The sequence below is a fragment of the Hyperoodon ampullatus genome, assembly GCF_949752795.1.
Source record: "Hyperoodon ampullatus genome assembly, chromosome: 6".
Lineage (NCBI taxonomy): Eukaryota > Metazoa > Chordata > Mammalia > Artiodactyla > Ziphiidae > Hyperoodon > Hyperoodon ampullatus.
Window position 1 is genome coordinate 21,299,557 of NC_136919.1, and position 23,540 is coordinate 21,323,096.

Genomic DNA, 23,540 nt, shown 5'->3' on the forward strand with positions numbered 1-23,540 from the left:
CTGACCCTCTCACATAGGCTGCATCTTTATTCATTCCCTTTAAACTAGTTTCCAAGAATGGAATTTCCTTAGGTTTAAACTTGCCTCCCCCAACCCCAAAGTGGTGGTCATAATGCTGCGTACTCTTCCAATGCTTATCAACACCCTAGAAGCAAGCATGGTCAATATGAGAGTTGAGGGCAATTTAAATCCATCCATTCTCCCTCTCCCCTATGCATTAAAATACCCTTCAAGGGCTGCCCATCTTCCCGTTTGATGTATAGGACAAGGGCTAGAGAAAAACAAAATGCCAGATGCCTCTAGTCATCAGTTTGTATTTTAACCCCAAAGCTGCATCCTAGGAAAACCTCCAATCTGCCTACCATTCCTGACCCCAGCACTGGAGATGAGTGGGATGCTTTTCCCTTAAAGTAAGGATCTTTAATTCCACATCTCTCTACTGAGATCAAAGGAAGTAATCTCTAAATGAGGGAATTCAGTTTGATCATGGGCCAAGAGCCGTCCCGGAGGCTCTCTGGGGACATCCCGCTGGTCTTATGCATGAGTCAGGCCCTTTCCAGAACCCCAATGGGCCACAGGGGACTTGGACAGAGTTCAGGTAAGTCATCAAGATGACCTATAGATCAGAAACTGTCTATGATGCCAGGTTCCAAGAATTTTGGACTTTTAGTCTTGGAAACTAAAGACTAAGAGACTACTTTAATTCTTTATTAAGCAGTCCTTTTAAACAGGCACCTGAGTAATACTTCATCTCAATTCAGAAACTTGAGAAAAAGGAACACATCTCAAAAAAAACTAAACTCTCAAGTCAGGAAGGTGATTTGCATAGAAGGGTTTCCATAGGATGAGGGTGTCTTCCCCCCCCCACCAGTATCTAAAGCTCTTAATTCTAAAATAGGTAGAGGTGGCCAGGTTTTATCTGATGCTTTCCTGAGTAGAGGGCCCAGGATTTCTCAACATAACTACTTAGGGAAAGGAACGTGTGTGTTTGACTAGTTAAGGCAACTCTCTCACACCTCAAAGGCTGAAATCTAGAAAGGCTCACAAAATACGAACTGAAGTTTGAATTTTAGCAAGAACCTAATGAACCTCATTTCACAACATCAAGGAAAACTGACTAAAGCCTTCTCGTATGAATAACAACAGGCGTAAAGTATGAAGGCGGCCAGATGCGAAAGGCTGGGCCCGCCTCTCCCCAACAGCCTCTCACCACTCAGGTCGTAGACGATGCCAACAACAAGCCAGGCCGAGCCGGCTCTAAAAGTGGCCGTCGTGAGCTTCCCTGAGCTCGCCAGGCCTTCCCCTGCTCCGGCCTCCGCCTCGGTCTCCGGGCTCCTAAGACCTTCACGTGGCCCAAAGTCCACGCCCACCGGGCGCAGTTAGGGCGTTGGGCCCGCGAGGCCTGCACTCTCTGGGGACCAACGGCCTAGAGCGGGTGGCAGACCGGATCGCAGGTGGGCGCCCCCAGGCCCCGGGGCGCCGCGCCAGCAGTGTGGGCCCGCAGACCTCACTAGGCCGGGACGACCGCCCAGAGGAGCCAGTCATGCCGGCCCGGGCCTGCATGACACAGCACGATCTGTCCCAGGCCCCGACCCAGGCCCAACGCAAGCCCCGCCTAGGGGGCGCGCGGGGGCGCAGCCGGGCCCAGATGGGTCCGCGGCTCCTCATCCGCCCCCTTTCTCTCCTCTCCTCTCCCTCCTTCCCTGTCTCCACCTCCTAGACGCGCCCACAGCCAGGCCCGGCCGGGCCTACCCAGCGCAGCGGGTCGGCCGGTGCGCGCACACACTCACTCAGCTCCGGAGGCCATGGCGCACGCCTCTCCCGGCCGGCGGCTGTGGCGGCCCGTGGGTAACGGCTACAAGGGGTGGCAGGCGACCGACTGGGCTGGGGCTTGGGTCTCCCGGGCGGAGAACGAGCGGACCGACAAACCCGCAGACGGCCTCCCTCTCGCTTCCTCCCAGCGGCACCGGGGCGGTGGGCGGGCGGGCGGAAGAGGCTGACGCCTGATCCGCGAGGGGGCAGCTGCAGCGACCGCCCAAACGACGGCTGCGGACGCTTCGCTAAGACTGAGCCGAGAAGAGCCGAATCATCGGAAGGAGAGGTGCTCTCACCTCAGCCAATCAGCGCCTGCCCTGGGGACTCCCTCCCGCCTCTCCGCGCCTCCCCCCAGCAACCCGCGGACCGAAGCCAATCAGGAAATTCGCTTGCTGCCCGGCTCCCGCCTCAGGGATGCAACACGCCTAGTAACGCCACGGCAATTGGCCGCAACGCTACGCTTCCTCGACGGATTGGGATTCTCGACCAATCAACGAAAGGAAGAGGGCCAGATCGACTGGCGAAAGGAGAGGCTTTATCCCTGGGAGGCAGGCTCTCCCACTTGGCTTCAGTTCATTGGCTCCTGAGCTTATCCTGCTGGAAAAACCTGGCACAATGGATTGAACCCTTGTATTAGTCTAGTCCTGTTGTAGTGATAACCTACACACCCATCTTCTTCCAAAACCTGAGTCTCCACCCTAACCCCTCTCCTTGCTCCTTCAATACGCTGGCTCCAGCCATCTCTATTCTGGACTCTTTGACTAGCACCCCAGCTCTTAATCCACTCTACTTTATTGTCATTGCACCCTTTGGTAATCCTAATCCCATAGGCTTTACAGTTCCTCAGCGCTTGGAGATATATGCTTCCTCTTACCACCAGGTATTAATATTTATGGCTAAACGAGGGAGGGCAGTCAAGTCCAGAGAGGAGTCAATAGGCAACTACAGAACACACAGCGGATTCAACAGAGCCCGAAGCAGCCAGAAAATTGTAGGCTGAGACTTGAAGTCCTCGGGCCCAAAATGCCAGCTAGCCCTGACTATATTCAATAGGCAGCTTTGGGGGCCTGTTGACTGAATTCACCCTTCACCCCCTATCCACACAGACACATTTGACTGAGACAGTGGAAATCCAAATCTGGGATGAGGGAGGCGGGGGAGTCACTCTGAGAGACTCAGAGGTCTGTTTGTCTCTCTGCTCTAAGAATCAGATACTTGCCCTTCTCCTGAGGGCACCACCTTCCAGACCTAACTCCACTCATTCTGTCACCTCACAAAGGATCCTGGGCTTTGGGGTTTTGCTTTTAGGCAACAAGGACTAAAGGCACTGCCACCTGAGTAAGGATTCCTGTAGCCCTTTCTCCTGAGGCTCATAAGGTAGATGATGTTGGGAGAAGGTATCATAGACAACCAGCACTCAACTGAATCAGACAGCTTTGTCTTCCCACTCAAGTGTATGTAGTAGGCAGACAAGAGATAGGCATGAAATTTTACTCAACACATGAAAAGGGAAACAGGAAAAAAGGTGCTATGAGCAAAGTCAATGCCTTGTTGATGGAAGGGGGGCTTCTTCTGGAACCAGAACAGCAGTAACCAGACCAAATTTTGGAGAACTACCACCAGCCTCTCCAATGCCAGACTTATATTGGAATGGTCAGCTCCAGCCATGTTCCCCAAGGACGGTATAGCAGAAAGCCCTCCCCACAGATGGCCCACTGAGGCCCCAGCTCAGGTTCTTTGAAACGTGGCAGCTACAGGTCACAAGTCTCCAGCAGAGACGTCCGAAATTCCTCAAGAAGGGTTTCACGGTCAGGGGGATGGATCCAGCTCAAACAGGTTTCTAGGTACAGGGGGAGAGACCTGAAAGCAAAAAGGGTGATGTCTAAGGGAGGACAGGCAGAAGACTGTGCAGCCATTCCCTCCCTTTCATTCACCACCACTCCCAATAGGCCCAAGGACTCCAGGACACCAGCTGCCTCTCAACCTCACCATGCAGCATTCTCCTGTGGCATCTCAGTTTGGGCCTCCAGCCTCCGCCAGAGAGCAGTGGCCTCATCCCTCCGATCCAGCCTCCTCAGAGTCTGAAGCAGGTGAAAGAAAGCGTCTTGATTACCTGTAGCCCCACCCCAGAGTAGAGAGCCTTAGAACTTGACACAGACTTAAGCATCATTTTATAAAAGGGAAAACTAAGGCCTAGAACAGGGAAGTGTCTTGCCTACATGGTACCAGGGGTACATCACTGCCAACCATGCCTATCCCTGGGCACTGCCTGCCCAGGACAAAGGGCTCAGCTGACCCTGCTCCTGCCGAACACATTCTCAGCACAGTTATGGTCTCTGTGTCTGAAGACACTGGGAAGCCTAGAGAACTCCTGAGAGGCCTTCATACACACTTGTATATGTCTTGCATATGTCTGCATACCTGGACATATCCCTATATATATACAGGCACAACCCCATTCACCCCTCCTATCAAGGAACATCACTCTTCCACTAATCCCCAGGTACCTCCCCCACGGCCCTCTCTGTCCTTATGCATCTGTGCATAGCTGATGTCTTGCACATGTACATACCTGGGCACACCTGCACACTGAGAAGGAAGTCCTGTAGGGCTTTGGTATCCTGGCCACTGGCCACCCATTCCAGTCCACGACTAATCAGGGCGGCTGCTCGAAGCTGTTGTAGTGTCACATCTGATGTACACCCCTGCTCACAGCTGGAAGCAGGCCCTGGGGACCACTTCCAAAGTCAAGACATGTGTTCCCAGCCACACTGTCACCAACACCTCAAGTTCCCTCTCTATCTCTTGTGTTTGGAATCCCTTTCTCTTAAATCTCCTGGTGGGCTAGGACACATGGAAAGGAAGCCACCACCACCACAGAGGAAAACTGAGAGTCTAGATCACCTTGTTCTTTATCCTCGGGTGTGGCCTGGAAGAGCAGCTCAAGGCACCTGAAGTGGGACACAGAGCAGGGGTAAAGAAGAGTCAACCTCAGAAACTCTAGGGTGAGTAGATAAGAATGGAGCTCACCAACTCAGGTCCCAGTTAGAATATTATCCCTCCACATTTCCCGGAGGGCCCTGGTTGGCTTCCTGGGCTCACCGGCTAAATTCACTAATTGCCTCCTTTTGGGGCCCCAGTTGCACCCGAGCGTGGCCCTGAAGCAGACAGGTGGCAGAGACCCAGGGTGAGCAGTGTGGTAACTCTTTGGTTCCTCTTCTGCCATCTTCCCACAGCCGGGGCCTCTTGGGAAGCAGGGATGACATGCGGCTAAGCAGCTCCTCACACACGGTCAAAGCATCCTGGGCTCGGCCTGCCTGAATCAGCGCTGCTGCTGCCTCCAAGAACACCTCAGGCACACAGGGCCCTGGGGGGCATGGGGGTGGGGAGAACTGGGGTGGGAGGAGAATGCAGTGTCTTGAAGAGACATGAGCCCCCACCCCCAACCTCTTCACCAGGCTCTGGTATCATGCAGAGACCACCCACTGCTTGCTGCCTGGATCCCCCTTGCTCTGGGAACCTTCCCAGTCTGGTGCCCCAGATTGGACAGAAAGAACAGCAGAGGAAAAGTCAGAAAAAAGCAGTCCTGCTCTACTCCAAAGGAGACTCCAACCCTCCCACCCCATTGCAGAGAAACACGACATACCCACCTTTGGCTCCGAGCCATCCAGCAACAGGGCCAGCAGGTCCAGGTAATGTTCTGCAGCATTCTCTGCCCTGAAGAGTCATAACCCATGAGCCTCACCTTAGGCCACAGCAGGGCACTCCAAGGGCTTTTAGCTAAGGGCACTGGGGTGTGGGGAGGGCGAGGCTTGGGGACTCCAACACTGGCTCAGTATGGATCTCTACTACTTACAGACTGGATTTGGGAGAAGACTTTAGAGTTTTCAAGATACAGGAGGTTAGTGTCTGGGTAAAGAATCCTCAGTTCAGGTCCAGCATCAAGGCAGGAAGCTGAGAGTGGGGACCCATGTCCTGCCCCTGACTTGTCCATCCCCCCAACTCGTAAGAACAGAAGCAGAGTCACAGCACAGGGGAGGCGTCAGAAGTGGGAAGAGGAGCTCAGGTAAGCAAGGTGAACCTCACCTTCCCGTCTGTAGGCATCGGCTTGCTAGCAGGTACTTGGCCTGGCTCTGTGTGCCACAGTGAAGGGGAGAGGCTGGGTCAGGTCGTGCGAGTAGTAACTCTACCTCAATGAGAAGCTGTGGGGCTTCAGGGATATGAGTGACACTCAAGGCCTAGAGAGAACAAAAAGAACGTATATCTATAATCTCTGGGAACCATACTTCCTTCTACTTATACCTTGACTAGTTACCCCAACACAAGCATCTCAGCAGTCCCCGTATCTTCGCCTGACACAGTTCCTTACCTCAACCAGCAGCTCCAGACACTCAATCTCTGCTGCCGTGTTCTCCAGTTGCCGATACAGCCTGGAGGCCTCCAGAAGCGGGGGACCACAGGTTGATTCCCCTTTCAGGGCTGCAACCAAGTACAGCAGAGCTCTCTGTGGACTGCCCTAGAGAGGTGAGAGGACACAAGCCTCAGCTACCCTCAAAAAGCAGAAAGCTGCTCCTAACACCCCTGGTTTCCCCAACCCACCCTAGGACTGTCTTTACCATCTTACGAAGACAGGTCCCCAGGGCTGTGTACACCTGGACCAACACAGGTCGTGGGCACAGACCTGAGGCCGCTTCATGCAGGCTGCTCAGTGCCCTGGGCAGGTTCCCTGTGATCAGCTCCTGGAGGCCTGTGGGCAACCAGGGTGTGAGCTTAGAGAGGCCAATAGGGCAGGGGGCATGATGGGGAAGAAGAGCACAGAGAAGCTCTACTGAGCTGAAGGGTAGAGCATAGAGAAGACATGAGCCCAGAGGACCCCTTAAGACAAGGAGTGGGGAGGAAGGGACAAGTCAGATTGCTAGCTGGCCTTGGCGATAAGCAAATGCTGTCAGAAGGACACCCCTCAAGTCCTGGGCATCCTGCAGGGTCAACGGAGCATCTGACTCTTCAGCTGGGGGCCTCCAAGTTTTCAGGAGTAGCAGCAGATCCTCAGAGGCCCTGCTCTGGGGAAAGAAGGATGATCAGAGGTTCCAAGCCTGTAACTACCCCTTCACCTATCTCAGTCCACCCTGGCTGGACTTTGAACTTAAGGATCCTCCTGATTCTTTCTTTCTTTTTTTTTTTTTTTTTTTGTAGTATGCGGGCCTCTCACTGCTGTGGCCTCTCCCGCTGCGGAGCACTGGCTCCAGATACACAGGCCCAACAGCCATGGCTCACGGGCCCAGCCACTCCACAGCATGTGGGATCCTCCCGGACCGGGGCACAAACCCGCGTCCCCTGCATCGGCAGGCGGACTCCCAACCACTGCGCCACCAGGGGAGTCCCCTCCTGATTCTTGTTCCCTCAATTCTAAGAGATCGATAGCTGTGGGGCAAGGATAAAGAGAGGAAGAAAAACCTGGGGCAGAGATGATTTATTTTAATGAGTCTCCTCACTCAGGATAAGCCCACAAGGACACAGGGCAACGACCATGTTTGGGTTACTGATGAGAAGAGTGAGACTGGGAGGTGCCTTCAGCAAGGTCATGAGAGCTCTAATTCTACCCAAGATAATCAGGCTCCCAAGAGAATCCCTCCAATGAGCAACAAACCAGAGCAAGGTCACCTAACAGTCCCTGAGAGAACCTGGGTCCTCTGAACACCAACCCAGCAGCCTTTCCAACACATAATGATGATACTGCAGCTAGGAAGGGTGGGAGGAGGAAAGAGACCCTTAGGTTCAGATCACTACCTGAATTACCTGGCTAACATTCAGGGTCTGCAGCAGCAAAGTCAGGTCCCCAAGACGGTCAGTGCTCAGCCAAAGGGCAGCCTGCAGGCCAGCAAGGTGGTGAAGGGCAGGGAGCAGCTCCGGCAGAAGGGAGGAAACATGGAGGACAGAGTCCCACAGCCCCCTGAGCCCATGTTCCAGCCTGGCCTTCAGCTGCTCCTGGGTCTCCAGCACTGTAGAGTATACACACACATAAAGCTGAGGTGGGACCTCATCTCTGGCTTTTCTTCTCTGCAGGAGCCCAAAGGTCACAAAGGTGCTCCTGGTCCGAGGAGCACATGGAGGATCAGAGAAGGGCATCTCCGTGGAGATGACAGATTATGTTGCTCCTCCTACCCCCCTTGCAAGAACTTAAGCCCAGCCTGAGGCTGGCAGGGGCATGGAAGGCAATCTCTGGCCCTTACCTCTCTCTAGGCCCTGCTGGATATCCTGTGCCAGGTCCTCAGTGAAACCCTGGGCCAGGCTTGCCCTCAGGGTAATGAAATTGCAGATGACAGTCAGTTCCAAGGGGAGAACAGAAACAGCTGCAGGGAGCCCTGGAGCAACAAATGCTGGTCTCACAGACCACTCTCAGGTGAGAGAGATCACCCCACCCCAACCAAAATGGCCTCAGTAAAGAAACCACCCTTTGGAGACTTCCCTGGTGGCGCAGTGGTTAAGAATCCACCTGCCAATGTAGGGGACACGGGTTCGAGCCCTGGTCCGGGAAGATCCCACATGCCGCGGAGCAACTAGGCCTGTGCGCCACAGCTGCTGAGCCTGCGCTCTAGAGCCTGCGAGCCACAACTACTGGGCCCGCGTACCACAACCACTGAAGCCCACGCACCTAGAGCCCGTGCTCCACAACGAGAAGCCACCGCAATGAGGGGCCCGCGCACCACAACGAAGAGTGGCCCCCACTCGCTGCAACTGGAGAGGGCCCGCACGTAGCAACAAAGACCCAACGCAGCCAAAAAAAGAAAAAGAATCCACCCTTTGGACAGAGAATTTGGAAAGGGCAGAAGGTTTTCCAAACAGACCATCCTGGAGACCACTTCTTCAAATGCTGGGGTGGTGGTGGTGGTGGTGGTGTGTGTGTGAGTAAGGAGAGAGATTCACCTGTATAAAGACGATTCCAGAACCCCTTACCCCCTGAGTAATCTCCTCAATCCCAGAAATGCAGAAGAGGAACTGGTCTCTGGCTGTGGAGGAAGGCAGTGACCATCCTGGGGAGGGCGCCCCTTACCTTGCAGATTATGGAGGAGTCCCCGGAGCCCTTCCAGTGCACCTTGAGCCAACTGCTGTCGCCTCGGAGACAGACCTGAGTCCTGAGCAACCTAACAAATGTGGGGTGGGGTACAGTCCTTCCCTCTCCCCTTGCAGCTGTGGCAAGGGATGTCATTCTCCAGCCATTTCTGGCTATTTAGGGGAGGTCACGCTCAGCCCCTCCCCATCGGCCAGGGTAAATCTACTGCATACCCCTTTCCTGGTACTTTGGGGGTGCAAAGCGAGGGTCCCAGCAACCGCGTTACCTTGGCCTGTTTAACTAGTTGGTCATTCTTTTCCCTCCACAGGTCCAGGCAGCTGGCGTGTGAGGCTGAAGAGCCCGGAGGGGTCCTGTGAGCCATGGCGGCCGAGTCTGGGCCCAGACACCTAAAGGGAGCCGCTGAAGGGTAAGCCTGGCCCCTCTGACGCCCCACTGAGAGCGGAGAGGCCCGTGCACTTCCGCACCCAGCCAAGGCTCCTTTGCTCCCCTCGGGGTTCCAGCCGGGTCGGCCTACCCTTTCCGGGAGAAACGGACACCCCGCTGGCCGCCTGGCGGGGCTTCTACCTCCGCCTCTTCTACCCGCGCCTCTGATTGGCCCAGCCGGCAAAATGCTCGGCTGCGGTTGGTCGTCTTCAAGGGTTACTCCCCGCGGGAAACTGGAAGAAACGAGTCGCGGCCAGACCAGAGAGGAAGGCAGAGGCGGGCCAGAGGCCGGGGGCGCGTCTGAGTGGGTAGGTCACACGGCTTGCCGTTTCGTTGCTCAGCCCTCGCGGAGGCCAAAGCCTTAAGTCGACCTCAAAAACCCGAAACCCGCGGCTCAGCTCTTCCCTCGCCGCTACACATCCAGGTCGGCCGGGGATTTCCCCCGCCGCGGAGGGCTGGCCCGCGCGATGCACGCTGGGAGTTGTAGTACCGCCGGGAGCCGCCACGAAAGGTCCAGACCCAGAAGTGTCTTCAAAAAGAACTGACCTGGGCTTCCCTGGTGGCGCAGTGGTGGGGAGTCCGCCTGCCGATGCAGGGGACGCGGGTTCGTGCCCCGGTCCGGGAGGATCCCACATGCCGTAAAGCGGCTGGGCCCGTGAGCCGTGGCCGCTGGGCCTGCACGTCCGAAAACTGACCTGAGACTTGAGTCCCTCGGTAATTGGTCCATCCTATCTCTGCTCACCATGGACCACCAACACGCTCACCACAGTCTGCTTAACCACATGCAGTCCGACTAGCTGGCAGCGCAGCCCTGTGCCTGTGCAGCCTGCCCTGCTCAAATATACCTGCTCAGTCCTTTCAAATTACGGAGGTGGGAGAATTGGAGATCCTTACGCAAATAAGAAACAAGCTGCGACACTTGCCATCTATAAAGTCAACTCAAAATGGATAAATTGGACTTCGTTAAAATTAAAAACTCTTGTGCTACCAAGACACCATCAAGAAAATTCAAAGATGTAAGTCAAACTGTTATGCTGTACACCTTAAACTTATCCAGTGATGTATGTCAATTATATCTCAATAAACTGGGAAAAAAAGAAAATTCAAAGATGTCAATTATACCTCAATAAAAAAAGAAAACTCAAAGAAAAGTCACAAAGTGGGAGAAATTATTTGCAAATCATATACATCGGGCTTCCCTGGTGGCGCAGTGGTTGAGAGTCTGCCTGCCGGTGCAGGGGACACGGGTTCGAGCCCTGGTCTGGGAGGATCCCACATGCCGCGGAGCGGCTGGCCCCGTGAGCCACAATTGCTGGGCCTGTGCGTCTGGAGCCTGTGCTCCGCGGCGGGAGAGGCTGCGATGGTGAGGGGCCCGCGCGCCGCGGTGAGGAGTGGCCCCCGCTTGCCGCAACTAGAGAAAGCCCTCGCACAGAAACGAAGACCCAACACAGCCATAAATTTAAAAAAAAAAAAAAAAAAATCATATACATCATCTTTCAGTGGTCTCATCTCTTCCTGTCCTGGGCACCCTCAAACCTCAAACCCCAGTCCTGACCCTTCTCAGAACCTCTTCCCCACTTCTTTGATGGATGTTTCCATGAGGATTTCATGCCAGCACTTCAACATGACACAGGAGTAGTGAGGTGGATGGAGGGCACGGGAGACGTGTGAGGAGCATTAGATTCATACAATTTTGGCTTCAAGTCAGGAATAATCAATGGGACAAGGTGTGTTAGATGGGTGAGTAGGTCTGATAAAAGGCAGCATAGGTTGGGAAACCAGGAAAGCCTCCACAGACGTGAAGGGCAAAGGGTGTTCTGAAGTAAAAGGACACAGTTGAGGAGGAGGAAATACAGCACTATTGGGGCTTTAGACAGTGAAAGTCTGTGTGCTCCATGATGCCTGGGCCTGTCTTTTCAGCCATCTCTGTTATCAGCCAAAGCAAAAGAATTTAATAAAATACGTTCCATGGCAAAGGAAAATGGCAGGTGAAATAACAGTAGTGATTTGGGAAGAGTTGGGAGAAGTGAATTCAGACAACTCCAACCACCTCCCAGAGGTTCTCAGATGTGGCCAGGTCTCCATAAGACGGCTGATCCCATCTGTGCCTGGATGAGGGGAGACTGACCCTCCTCATATCCCCTACAGGACAATGGGGGCTCCCCCACACCTCAGACACACATATTTACATCATTATTTTATTCCACTTCGGAGGCAGCCCCTCAGTCCCTCAGATGTATCCAAAGCAGGAGTTACGGATTAGGCTCCACTATGATTTTGAATTATAAAATAATGAAGTCCCAGATGCCAAAAGATCCTGGCTGCATGGTGGTAAGAGGTGTGACTGAGCCTCTCTTGCAGATGATCCAGCACCCGTATAGACCAGGCTAGATTGTTCTCCAGCTTTCTGCTGGGCCAGAACTAACTGCCTGAACCAGGAGCTCACAGCACCATCCACTCGCATGACCAAAGCTATGCCCAGGCAAAGTCCCACGCTGCTCACAATGAAGCCCATGGCCTCAAAAATGAACCTGCAAAGAAAGGTCGAGAATCTCAAAGGACACAGACAGGAGGTCTAGAGCCTTTTCCCTGCTGAGGCAAAACCTTGTCCACTCTGGATGTTCACTGTTTGCTCCAAGCTTCACCCTCCCCCACACCAGTACTTCTCAAGCAAATCCACTCACTTGGGGGCAAACACCTTCCAGACCATGAGATGCCTGCGGAGGATGGAGGCTGCCAAGGCACAGGCCAAAATCTAAGGGAAGAGAGGAGGGGTCAAGTTATTTAGGAAGGGGAGGAGGAAGCAGGTCAAATAGAGAATTGCTGCAGGTCCCTGTGAAGAATGGAAGGGGAAGGAAAGTAGTGTGACTGTCAGTGGAAAAAAACCCTGGGCTAGGAGTTAGGAGACCTAATTCTTTTCCTGGCCCAGCCACGACTTGCAGTGTGACCTTGGGCAAGCACTATTCATCTGTGCCGCTGACACTCAGGCTCTGCTTCCCAGGGTGGAGGGAATGTCAGAGTCACACCTTCTGCCTCTGAAGGAAAGGAAGATCAATGATCACAGATTGGGAAAGAATCCTGGCCATCACCTCAGCTCTTCCAGTCTGTCCACTAATGGAGTAATCCCCAGATGCAACCATCAGGTCCAGATCTAGCTTGTAGAGAGGACACAATCCGAGACTAGGATGAAGGAGACCCAGGTTCAAGTCTTAATACTGCCATTTGAGGCCACTGGCCTTTGGGCAATCACTTCACTTATCTATACCTCAGTCAAGGCTCTCTCCTAGGGTTTTGGCAAAGTGTGAAAGAATGTGATGTACATGCATGAGAAAAGATCACTAACTCCATGATCTCTCCCCTGCACCTACCTGAATACCAAGGACAAAGAGGTACTTGAGGCCCAGCTGCAGCAGCGCTGCATTGAAGTGGTGAGGCGCATCCCGGAGCCGCATCTCCATCAGTGGCTCCTCCTCCTCCTCAGGCCTGGCTCTGGCCTCAGCTTCATTCCCTGGGGGCTGCCGCCTCTTCCGGGGCCCTTGACTCTCACAGAGAAAGGGCCAGAGCAGGAGCAATGGGCAACCTACTGCCTCAGAGGAAGGCAGGGCTAGAATCAATGGAGGACCCAGGGACCAGGCCACCCTGGCCCCCAACTACCCTAGTTGGCTCAGCCTCCAATTAGCAAAGGCCAAGGGGTGCCAAAGATCTAACAAAATCACATTTCCCCACTCAAATCCTGGGGTTTCCTTTCCTTCCACGAAGCCAGAGTAAACAATGGAAGCAAGGGAGGAATGAGGAGGTACCTGCAAAGAGGATATGGGAGGCAAAGGTGTTGGTTCCCACCAGCAAAGCAGACAGCCAGGTAAAGTCATGGCCCTCTGGGACTCCCACGAAGGCAGCATGCCAATGGATAGCTGGAAAGACGGGCTGGTGACCCGTGGAATAGAAGGTCTGTGTTGCCATGAAGGCCCAAGCAGAGACTGCCTGCCAAGGCACAGTAAAAGGACCTGGGGGAAGAGATATGCCTCTTTACAGTCACATCCCACTCCCTAACCCACAGCCCACTGCCCCAAGATCATATACACCTACTACCTCAGTGCTGTCTCTTACACACGAGCATGCCCATCACTCCAAGCTTCTAACAGTCAACACTCTGTTATTCTAATTCCCTCTGTGGCACAAAGCCCCACTGCTCTAACCTGTGGTCAACCTCTTTCTCTCATATACACACAGCTCACTGTGAGTGGTGAATATACTCATAATTCACCACTCTCATCACTGGAGAATTAGGAAATGCGCTCACGAGGATGCAGCATTTCCATAAGAATTGAGTCTTGGAGTACTGTTTGTCTCCCTCCTCCATGAACCCTGCTGGCCCTGAAAGCCAATGGGAGGGATCAATTAGCTTGGCTACAGCAGATAAAAGAGACAGGACATCAGGAAGACCCTCTCAACTGTTGGGGCGTGAGACCCTGTATCAAGGTGAAGAACCTGAGGAGCGACACCTCCCTGAAAATAAGAGGGGCTGAATTCACATCACTACTGTCCTTGGATGAATCAGGGCTGAGATATGTATTTACCAGGGGTGGTGATGGGTATCCCAGCAGCAAGCAGATGCAGGAGAAGGAAGCTCTGCAGAAACAGAAGCAGGAACACAAGGCTAATGCGCTCTGCATGCAATAGCAGAAGTGGAAAAGCCAAGAGGGTGAGGGCCGTGACCATAGCAGCTGAGTAGACACTCCCCAACTGATAGGCGGCCACCATCAGGGGGCCCTGAGATTTGGTCCTCTCTAGCCGGCCCCGGAACTCCTCCTGCATGTGTCGGTAGATTTGAGGAACCACATAATCCAGGTCAGCCTGAGAAGTGGGGGGGCCTGAGAAGGGAGTGAGGACAGTCCTGGTCCGTGGAGCACCCGCTGCAGCTTTCACCAGCACCGTCACAGGCCTCCAGAGCAGCAGCATGAGCCCTGAAGCAGCCAACCCGGCCACAGCCCTAGGTAACATAACTGATGCCCCAGCGACCAGGGCCCGGAGACGTGGGGGTGCTTCATCGGCCCCTGATGCCAAGGCCCAGTAGGCGGCAGTGCCTAGTCCCATCAGCGGCAGCCCCCAGCGCACAAAGAGCACAGGGGGCTCAGGGCTCTTGAGATTACCATAGCGGCGAAGCCACAGGCGCACAGCAGCTAACAGGGCCGCCAGCGCCCCCACACAAGCTCCATACCACACATTCTTGGCTCGACCACCCACCATGGATGCCAGGGGACTCAGCCAGGGAGAGGAGCTGCAAGCAGGCGTCTCTTCAGGGCAGCGATGAAAAAGCCCAGCTAGCCTTATACATAAAAGCAACCCAACTCCAAGCCCCAGGGCATGCGTGCCATTGTGACGTGGGGGGCCTGCCGGGGTCAGAAAGCCAAGGCGAGGTATTGTGAGTAGCTTAGGTGGCAGCAGCTTGCCCTCCCAGTGAAGCTGGGCAACCAGGAGCAAGATGAGTGAGATCAAAAGGAAGGGGGCGGCCCTGGCCTCGGCTATAACAAAGCTATCAGAGAAAAAACCAGCAAAGCGAATGAGCAGGAGTAACAGGACAGGCCCAGGCATGGGAAGCAGGGCTGCCAGGGGCCTCTTAGCTCCCCAGCCAGCCCAGGCTTTCCACAGAAAAGGCAGAAGTGAGCCCACTGCAGCCATGGCCCCTAGAACCACTGAATCCAGCTTCAGCCCAGTAGTTGCCAGGAGTCCAGCACACACCACGGCCCCAGTCAAACCCCCGGCCATGGGTATTAGGAGAGGGCGGAAATAGAAGCCTGGAGATGTTGCCCACTGGGATACCAGTAGGCAAAGAAAGCAGGTAGCAGCCAAGAGAGCAGCACCCCCTGCCATGCGGACCAGAGAAAAACGAGCCCAAGACTCAATGCACATGGCCCGAACTCCCCGCAGGAACTGCTGCAGCTCAGTAATCACAGTCTGTAGCGCTGCCTCAGCCCCCTGGGGGCTCTGCAGAAGCCGCTGGTAGTCAGCAGAAGCTTTGGAGAAGAGGTGCTGCAGTCGATGAAGCTCCTTAACTTGGAGGTCCTGAGCAGCAGTTGAGTAGGTGTGAAGAAATCGGGACACCTGGCAGAAAAGATCAGAGACCAAGGGGAAAAGCTCAGAGACGTGAAGTGGGACACAGACAAGGACAAGTATTACCATATGGGGTACCTAGAAATCAGGGACCCAAACTCCGTCCAGGACAGGGAGAGAGGGCGTACTTGGCTATGGAATGTGATATTAAGACTGAACAAAGCACAGCAGAGTGGGTCATTATGCTTCTCCCATGCTCAACCTAACTCTGTCACCTGGAAGCCCAGCCCATTACCTACCTGCTGGGCATTGAGATGGAGAGCTGAGGCTTGGGCCAGAGTAGAAGAGTGAGGCTGGGAGTCTTCAACCTCTGAGAACACCTCAGCTATCACCTCCCCGATGTTCCCAAATGGGATGGGCAGGCCCAACAGCAGGGCCAGCGTAGGCACAATGCTGATTTGAGGAATTACCTCTGGCTCCTAGAGAACAAGGACAGGGGTCAACGGGTTCAACAAAGAGCTGAGGTCAGTGTTTAGGATGGAAGACATAGGGGCCTAGGTAGGAAATAAGAATGGGGGATGCCCAGGGTTATGAATTTGGGGGCTTAAAATGGAGGGATCCACAAGGATGCTACGATTATGATGTGGATTGAATAGCGGGAAACCACACAGAGCACACCTCAGGCCTCACCTCTGGTGGGGCACTGGGGAAGAGGGCTGTGGGACTATACAGAAAAAGTGCAGCTGAGGTCTCCAGCTCACTGTCCCCTCCATGGTTCCCACTCGTGGTCATCCCATGGTCCCCAGTCACTACCAGCAGTGTGTCATTCTCCAGACGCTCCACGAGTCCCCTGGGGGCCAAGAAATGTGTCAGGAGGTAGGGATAAAGATTGTTCTCAGGGACTTCCCTGGTGATGCAGTGGTTAAGAATCCACCTGCCAATGCAGGGGACACAGGTTTGAGCCCTGGTCCGGGAAGATCCCATATGCCGCAGAGCAACTAAGCCTGTGCACCACAACTACTGAGCCTGCGCTCTAGAGCCTGCAAGCCACAACTACTGAAGCCCATGTGCCTAGAACCCATGCTCCGCAACAAGAGAAGCCACTGCAATGAGAAGTCCGTGCACTGCAACGAAGAGTAGCCCCTGCTTGCCGCAACTAGAGAAAGCCCCCACGCAGCAACAAAGACCCAACGCAGCCAAAAATAAATAAATAAATAAATAAATTAAAAAAAATATTTTTCTCAGGGGCCCATTTACCCCCAGCCATAACTTCCATTAGTAAGGCCTAGACCTCTGGCAAAAAAACACCTCTTCAGTCATAACCCTACTGCCCAAAATCACATGCTAAGTTACTCAAAACAGATGAGGCCCCTAGCTTCAGAAAAAGGCCTAGAGAAGACAGAATTCAGCCAAGTAAGAGTTCCAAATAAAGATTTTTTTCTCTTGGGACCATATATTATGAGATTCTCAGACACAAACCCACTCCCCCAGCCAATATCCCACACTCACTGGATCACTTGGTCCATTTGGCTAAGTTTCTTGGCCATTTCAGGATGATGAGGGCCATGCTTGTGGCCACAGTGATCCACACCCAGGAAGTGAGTAATCAGCACATCCCATTCACCACTGTCCACTGTGAAGGAGAGAACCTGAGCACAAGGGACTAAGGCCCACTCCTCAACCCCAGCCTGGCTCTGATGCTCCTATGTCCAGGGGCACAAGCCCAGGCCACTGCATCCATGGGAGGTTCAGAACTTGTGGACTGACGTAGCCCTCCCCAGCTCCCAGTCTTAGTCAGGCCTGCCTCTGGCCCCGTGCTCACTGGTTGGGTAGAGGTGTTCCAGGATACCATTGTCCACTGTGTGTAGGTCTCTAACATCGAAGGACGGGAAAAAGAAAGCTTGGGAGAAAGCTCCAGGAAAAAGATCGTTCCAGGTTTCATCTCCCATGAAGACCACACGCCTTCCTGCAGGGACATGAGTGGGTCACAGCCTGAGCAGGAGTCAGGAGAGGGGGAAGAGGAGAGGCCTTTTAAAGATCTATCAGAAATCCCAACCATGCACTCTAAGGCACAGCAGTTCCATCCAACAACTCTTTATCCTTTAAGGCCTAAAATTTTCTGCCAGGAAGCTTTCCCTGGTAACCATACTCCACCCAGACCTTTTACTACTTATTCCTATAAAAAGCTCTGCTAGTCCTCAGCCCCTGGCTACCTCTGCTGCTCTATTTTTCCTGGGTACATATTGCTTTTTCCCAGTCAGTGAGTGGACAGGGCCTGGACCCTCTGCTCTCTTCTCCACGCTTTTGAAAATACCAGACCCACATCTTCTTTTCGTCTCTCCCCTGCCCCTTTACTGAGAGCTCGCCCAAAGTAAAACCAATACCCCATGCAGATTAGAAACGCCAGAAGGACAGAGCCCGGACCTGAGCTCCCTACATACAGAGCCAGGGTCTCTTTCTCCTTCCTGTACTCCTAGTCAAGCACGCAGTTGGGCACCCAAAGTTCTGGCTCTCTGATGTCTAAAGAAATTTGCCAAGGTACTCCTGGCCACCAAAGAGGCCCGACTAACCTGTACTGGTAAGCTGCTTCACGAGATTGTCTTCCGCTATGGCGTAGCTGGCAAAATTACTGCCAGCGTCAATAAAGGTAGGTAGTGAGCCGGTGGTGAGGGCCTTGAGGCGCTGCATGGTGGTGGTCGGGGGGTCAACCTTGGACTGGTAGAGCCTGGCATGGTGGGGCTGAATTTCCAGGATCCTCTGCAAGAAGCCCAGTTTGCCCAGGAAGGGCAGGGAGATGGGAGGCTCCCCAGAAACATGTGAGAGCTGGGGCTGGGCAAAGTCAAATCGCAGAGCGTCTATTAGCACCAGCACAAGCCGGGAGAATCGGGAAGCCATCCAGCAGGCCCCGGGCTCCCCTCGGCTCCCCCATGGCAGGGACCCAGGGCCTGGGGGCTCTTGGCAGCTGCTATGGTTGGTGAGCTCCAAACGGGTGAGCAGGAAGCCACTGGTGAAGAGAGCAATGCCGGCGTAGAAGAGGAAGCCCACCCAGGCCAGGAAGAGCAGCACTGAGATCTTCCGCATCCTGGTGGTGGCGGGGGAGGGAATTCATAACTGTGAGGCAAAGAACCAGCAGATAGTCTAGTCTCTCAATACAAAGCCCAGCTAGAATCACCTCCTCTTGGAAGCCTTCCGGAAGATAAACAGTCCCATAACCAACCCAATGCAATGTTCCTCTCCACCAGTTATACCAGAGTTTCTGAAGGCGAGGTGCGCAGACTATGGGCATCAACCTGGAGCAGCTGTATTAAAATGGTGATTTCCAGGCGCCACCCCAGATCCCCTGAATCAGGATCTTCGGGGGTGGAGCATAGGAATTTGTACGCCAGGAGATCCTAATGATGGAAAACACAGCCCACGAGAGAAACTTATTCCAAGTGGTACACGGCTTTGTGACAGCCCGTTTCTCCTCTCTCCTCGCCAATTTCAACACCCCTGGAGTGGCCAGGGCTCGCAGCCGCAGGGGAATCCCGGCCAGGCTGATGGCGCCGCCTGGCGGGGACCCAGGGGACGAAGGGAAGGAGTCCTACTCCGCTTCCGGACAGCCAGGATCGCCAGGAGACCAGAAGCGCGACCTCCCCGGCGCAGCAGGGCAGAGGTGCGAGGTCTTGAGGCAGTTGGGCCTCGCTGGGACCCAGACGTCCGGATGGCTCTGTCACCTCAGGTGGCTACCCGGCCTCCGGCTGGGCACCCTGACCTGGGTACGGGGCCCGCTAGACTGCGAGCTCTGAGTGGGGTGGAAAGGTCCCTAAATTCAGGCAAAAGCGAGCGCAAGGGGATTTGGGGAGGCCCCGGCTCACCTTGAATGGCGCCCGGAAGTGCAGCGTCGGCGCCTGCGGCCTGGCACCACAGAGGTGCGTGCGCCGGCTAGAGCGACCCTCGGGAGTCCCGATCGCCATCTGCTGGCTCCCCCGAGGAAGTTCGGCAAGGAACGCCAGGCTGGCCAGAGACGGGAGTTTGATGGGAGAGTATAGTAATTTAGAATTGGGGGCAAGGCACTAAACTAGAAGAGTTCAGGGAGCCACTGTCCATTCTTGGTTAAGACTAAGATCTAAGCCTCTGGAACCAAACTTAGCTTGAATCCTAGCCCTGCCACTCACTGTCACTATTGGGCATTACCTCATCTGTAAAATAGGGATAATATTTATTTCCCCCTTTTTGCCAAGCTGACTCCAACTGATAGATTTTATTATTCACCTTTCCAAGGATGAATCTTACAACTCAGTAATACTCAGTAATAAGACAATCCAATTCAAAAATGGGCAAAGAGGCACAAAATAGTAAATCAACTATATTTCAATTAAAAAAAAAATTTTTTTAATGAGCAAAGCATCTAAATAGACACTTCTCCAAAGAAGGCTTTTTTTTTTTTTATAGATCAATGGAACAGGATAGAAAGCCCAGAGATAAACCCACGCACATATGGTCACCTTATCTTTGATAAAGGAGGCAGGAATGTACAGTGGAGAAAGGACAGCCTCTTCACTAAGTGGTGCTGGGAAAACTGGACAGGTACATGTAAAAGTATGAGATTAGATCACTCCCTAACACCATTCACAAAAGTAAGCTCAAAATGGATTAAAGACCTAAATGTAAGGCCAGAAACTATCAAACTCTTAGAGGAAAACATAGGCAGAACACTCTAGGACATAAATCACAGCAAGATCCTTTTTGACCCACCTCCTAGAGAAATGGAAATAAAAACAAAAATAAACAAATGGGACCTAATGAAACTTCAAAGCTTTTGCACAGCAAAGGAAACCATAAACAAGACCAAAAGACAACCCTCAGAATGGGAGAAAATATTTGCAAATGAAGCAGCTGAAAAAGGATTAACCTCTAAAACTAACAAGCAGCTCATGCACCTCAGTATCAGAAAAACAAACAACCCAATCCAAAAATGGGTGAGGACCTAAATAGGCAGTTCTCAAAAGAAGATATACAGATTGCCAACAAACACATGAAAGGATGCTCAACATCACTGATAATTAGAGAAATGCAAATCAAAAGTACAATGAGATATCATCTCACACCAGTCAGAATGGCCATCATCAAAAAATCTAGAAACAATAAATGCTGGAGAGGGTGTGGAGAAAAGGGAACACTCTTGCACTGCTGGTGGGAATGTGAATTGGTACAGCCAGTTTGGAGAACAGTATGGAGGTTTCTTAAAAAACTACAAATAGAACTACCATATGACCCAGCAATCCCACTACTGAGAGTATACTCTGAGAAAACCATAATTCAAAAAGAGTCATGTACCAAAATGTTCATTGCAGCTCTATTTACAATAGCCCAGAGATGGAAACAACCTAAGTGTCCATCATCGGATGAATGGATAAAGAAGATGTGGCACATATATACAGTGGAATATTACTCAGCCATAAAAAGAAACGAAATTGAGCTATTTGTAATGAGGTGGATAGACCTAGAGTCTGTCATACAGAGTGAAGTAAGTCAGAAAGAGAAAGACAAATACTGTATGCTAACACATATATATGGAATTTAAGAAAAAAATGTCATGAAGAACCTAGGGGTAAGACAGGAATAAAGACACAGACCTACTTGAGAATGGACTTGAGGATATGGGGAGGGGGAAGGGTAAGCTGTGACAAAGCGAGAGAGAGGCATGGACATATATACACTACCAAATGTAAGGTAGATAGCTAGTGGGAAGCAGCTGCATAGCACAGGGAGACCAGCTTGGTGCTTTGTGACCACCTGGAGGGGAGGGATAGGGAGGGTGGGAGGGAGGGAAGGGAAGAGGGAAGGGCTATGGGAACAGATGTATATGTATAACTGATTCACTCTGTTATAAAGCAGAAACTAATACACCATTGTGAAGCAATTATACTCCAATAAAGTTGTAAAAAAAAAAAAGAAGGCTTTAAAAAAATTTTTGGCTGCATTGGTCTTTGTTGCTGTGTGCGGGCTTTCTCTAGCTGCGGTGAGCGGGGGGCCACTCTTCGTTGCAGTGTGCAGGCTTCTCTTTGCAGTGGCTTCTCTTGTTGCGGAGCACGGGCTCTAGGCACGCAGGCTTCAGTAGCTGCAGCATGCGGGCTCAGTAGTTGTGGCATACGGGCTTAGTTGCTCTGCAGCATGTGGGATCTTCCCAGACCAGGGCTCGAACCCGTGTCCCCTGCCTTGGCCGGCGGATTCTTAACCACTTTGCCACCAGGGAAGTCCCGAAGAAAATATATGAATGAACAATTAACACATGAGAAGGTGCTCAACATTATTAGCCATCAGGGAAATGCTGGAGATACCACTTTAAACACAGGAGGATGGCTATAATAAAAAAGATAAATAACAAGTATTGATGTGGGTGTGAAGAAATGTGAACCCTCATAAACTGCTGTTGGAATTGAAAAATGGTGCAGCAGCTTTTGAAAAGAAGTCTGGCAATTCTTCCAAAGGTTAAACGTAGAGCTACCATATGACCCAGCAATTCCACTTGTAGGTATATACCCAAGAGAAAAACGTGGCCACGCAAAAACTTGCACATGAAGGTTCATAGTAGCATTATCATAATAGCCAAAAGGTGGAAACAACCCAAATGGCCTTCACTGATAAATGGATGAACAAAATATGCTATATCTATACAATAGAATATTGTTTGGCCAATAAAAAAGGGATGACGTACTACAAGTGGTTACATGCAACTACATGAATGAAACTTAAAAACATGCTCACTAGAGGACTTCCATAGTGGTTCAGTGGCTAAGATTCCACGCTCCTGATGCAGGGGGCCCAGGTTCGATCCCTGGTCAGGGAACTAGATCCCACATGCCACAACTAAAGATCCTGCATGCTGCAATGAAGATCCCGTACGCGGCAACAAAGAGCCCGGGTGCCACAGCTAAGACCTGGTACAGCCAAATAAATAAATATTAAAAAAAACATGCTAAGTGAAAGAAGCCAATCACAGAATAGCACGTATTGTTCCATTTACATGAATATGTAAATCTACAGATACAGAAAGTAAATTAGTGGTTGTCTAGGGTTGAGGGGAGAGAGGAGTGACTACTAATGGGTACAGGGTTTTTTTTTTTTTTGCTGGCCTCTCACTGCTGTGGCCTCTCCCGTTGCAGAGCACAGGCTCCGGATGCGCAGGCCCAGTGGCCATGGCTCACGGGCCCAGCCGCTCCGCAGCATGGGGGATCTTCCCGGACCGGGGCACGAACCCGTGTCCCCTGCATCGGCAGGCGGACTCTCAACCACTGCGCCACCAGGGAAGCCCCGGGTACAGGGGTTTTGTGGCGGGGTGGGGATGGGGAGCAGTGATGAAAATGTTCTAAATTGTGATGGTTGCCCAATTCTGTGAATATACTAGAAATTATTGAATTTACACTTTAAGCCGGTGAATCACATTATATGTGAATTATATCTCGGAAAAGCTACCATTTAAAACAAAACAAAAAAACCTCTCCAGTGGTTTCTCATCTCAGAGTAAAGCCTAAATTCTTGTAGTGGTTCTACATGGCCCTACAAATCTACACACTGACTCCCCACTTCCTTCTTTGATTCATCTAGCTGCCACTTGTTTCCTTAACTCAGTTCCATCCACTGTAGTTGCTTTGCTCTTCACATTACAAGGCAGCCACGCTCTGCCTCAGGACCTTTGCATTTCCAACTCCTGTCAGCTTTACTCCCAGATGCCCAAGTGGACCTTCCCCTCCTCATCTCCATATCTAAGCTTAAATGTACCATTAGTGAGGCTTCCTGTAACCCTCTACTCAATGTTACAGCCCTTCCTCTCAAGTTCCCCATCTCCCTTCCTTTCTTTACTTCCCTCTCTAGTACAACTCATCAGCATCTGAAATACTATACATCTTATTAATGATTTGTCCCTTCCAAATAGAATGTAAGCTCATTGAGAGTAGGGAATTTTGTTTTCTTTATTACTATATTCTCAGTGCCTGGCATATAGTTGGGATTCAATAAAATTATTAAAATGGATAAATGAATAAATTCTAATTCAGAAATATGTTGAAATATCCCTCCACCTTCATCCCCAAAGCCCCTTACCTATGTTCAGGCCTCACCACCCTCTCCAGGACCACTGAAGTAGCCTTCTTACTGTCCTTCCAGCCTCCCATCTCTCCTTCACATCCCCTGACCA

At 52.2% G+C, this 23,540-nt stretch overlaps 2 protein-coding genes across 3 annotated transcripts; both read right to left on the minus strand.

The window, feature by feature from the left end:
- Positions 1 to 3,292: 3,292 nt before the first annotated feature.
- FANCG (FA complementation group G) lies at positions 3,293 to 9,263 on the minus strand. The gene is made up of 14 exons (XM_079706081.1): positions 9,153 to 9,263; positions 8,867 to 8,957; positions 8,046 to 8,177; positions 7,612 to 7,814; positions 6,740 to 6,875; positions 6,432 to 6,562; positions 6,185 to 6,331; positions 5,902 to 6,053; positions 5,466 to 5,532; positions 4,918 to 5,207; positions 4,720 to 4,766; positions 4,388 to 4,543; positions 3,805 to 3,928; positions 3,293 to 3,675 (listed from the first exon to the last, which is right to left on the minus strand). The coding sequence occupies exons 1-14, from the start codon at positions 9,246 to 9,248 to the stop codon at positions 3,567 to 3,569; spliced, it is 1,881 nt and encodes a 626-aa protein (XP_079562207.1). The 5' UTR covers positions 9,249 to 9,263; the 3' UTR covers positions 3,293 to 3,566.
- A 2,244-nt stretch (positions 9,264 to 11,507) lies between these two features.
- Positions 11,508 to 18,443, minus strand: PIGO (phosphatidylinositol glycan anchor biosynthesis class O; the record flags this gene model as incomplete). 2 transcript variants are annotated; one of them, XM_079706986.1, is made up of 11 exons in its annotated part: positions 11,508 to 11,841; positions 11,995 to 12,065; positions 12,679 to 12,893; positions 13,111 to 13,314; positions 13,888 to 13,939; positions 15,188 to 15,412; positions 15,661 to 15,840; positions 16,052 to 16,211; positions 16,871 to 16,994; positions 17,184 to 17,327; positions 17,932 to 18,442. In XM_079706986.1, 11 exons carry the CDS (start codon positions 18,440 to 18,442, stop codon positions 11,580 to 11,582), a joined length of 2,148 nt encoding a protein of 715 aa, XP_079563112.1. In that variant the 3' UTR covers positions 11,508 to 11,579. The 2 variants fall into 2 exon arrangements, with proteins under 2 accessions (XP_079563112.1, XP_079563111.1); XM_079706985.1 differs by having other exon boundaries at positions 13,888 to 15,412; positions 17,932 to 18,443.
- Positions 18,444 to 23,540: the final 5,097 nt, after the last annotated feature.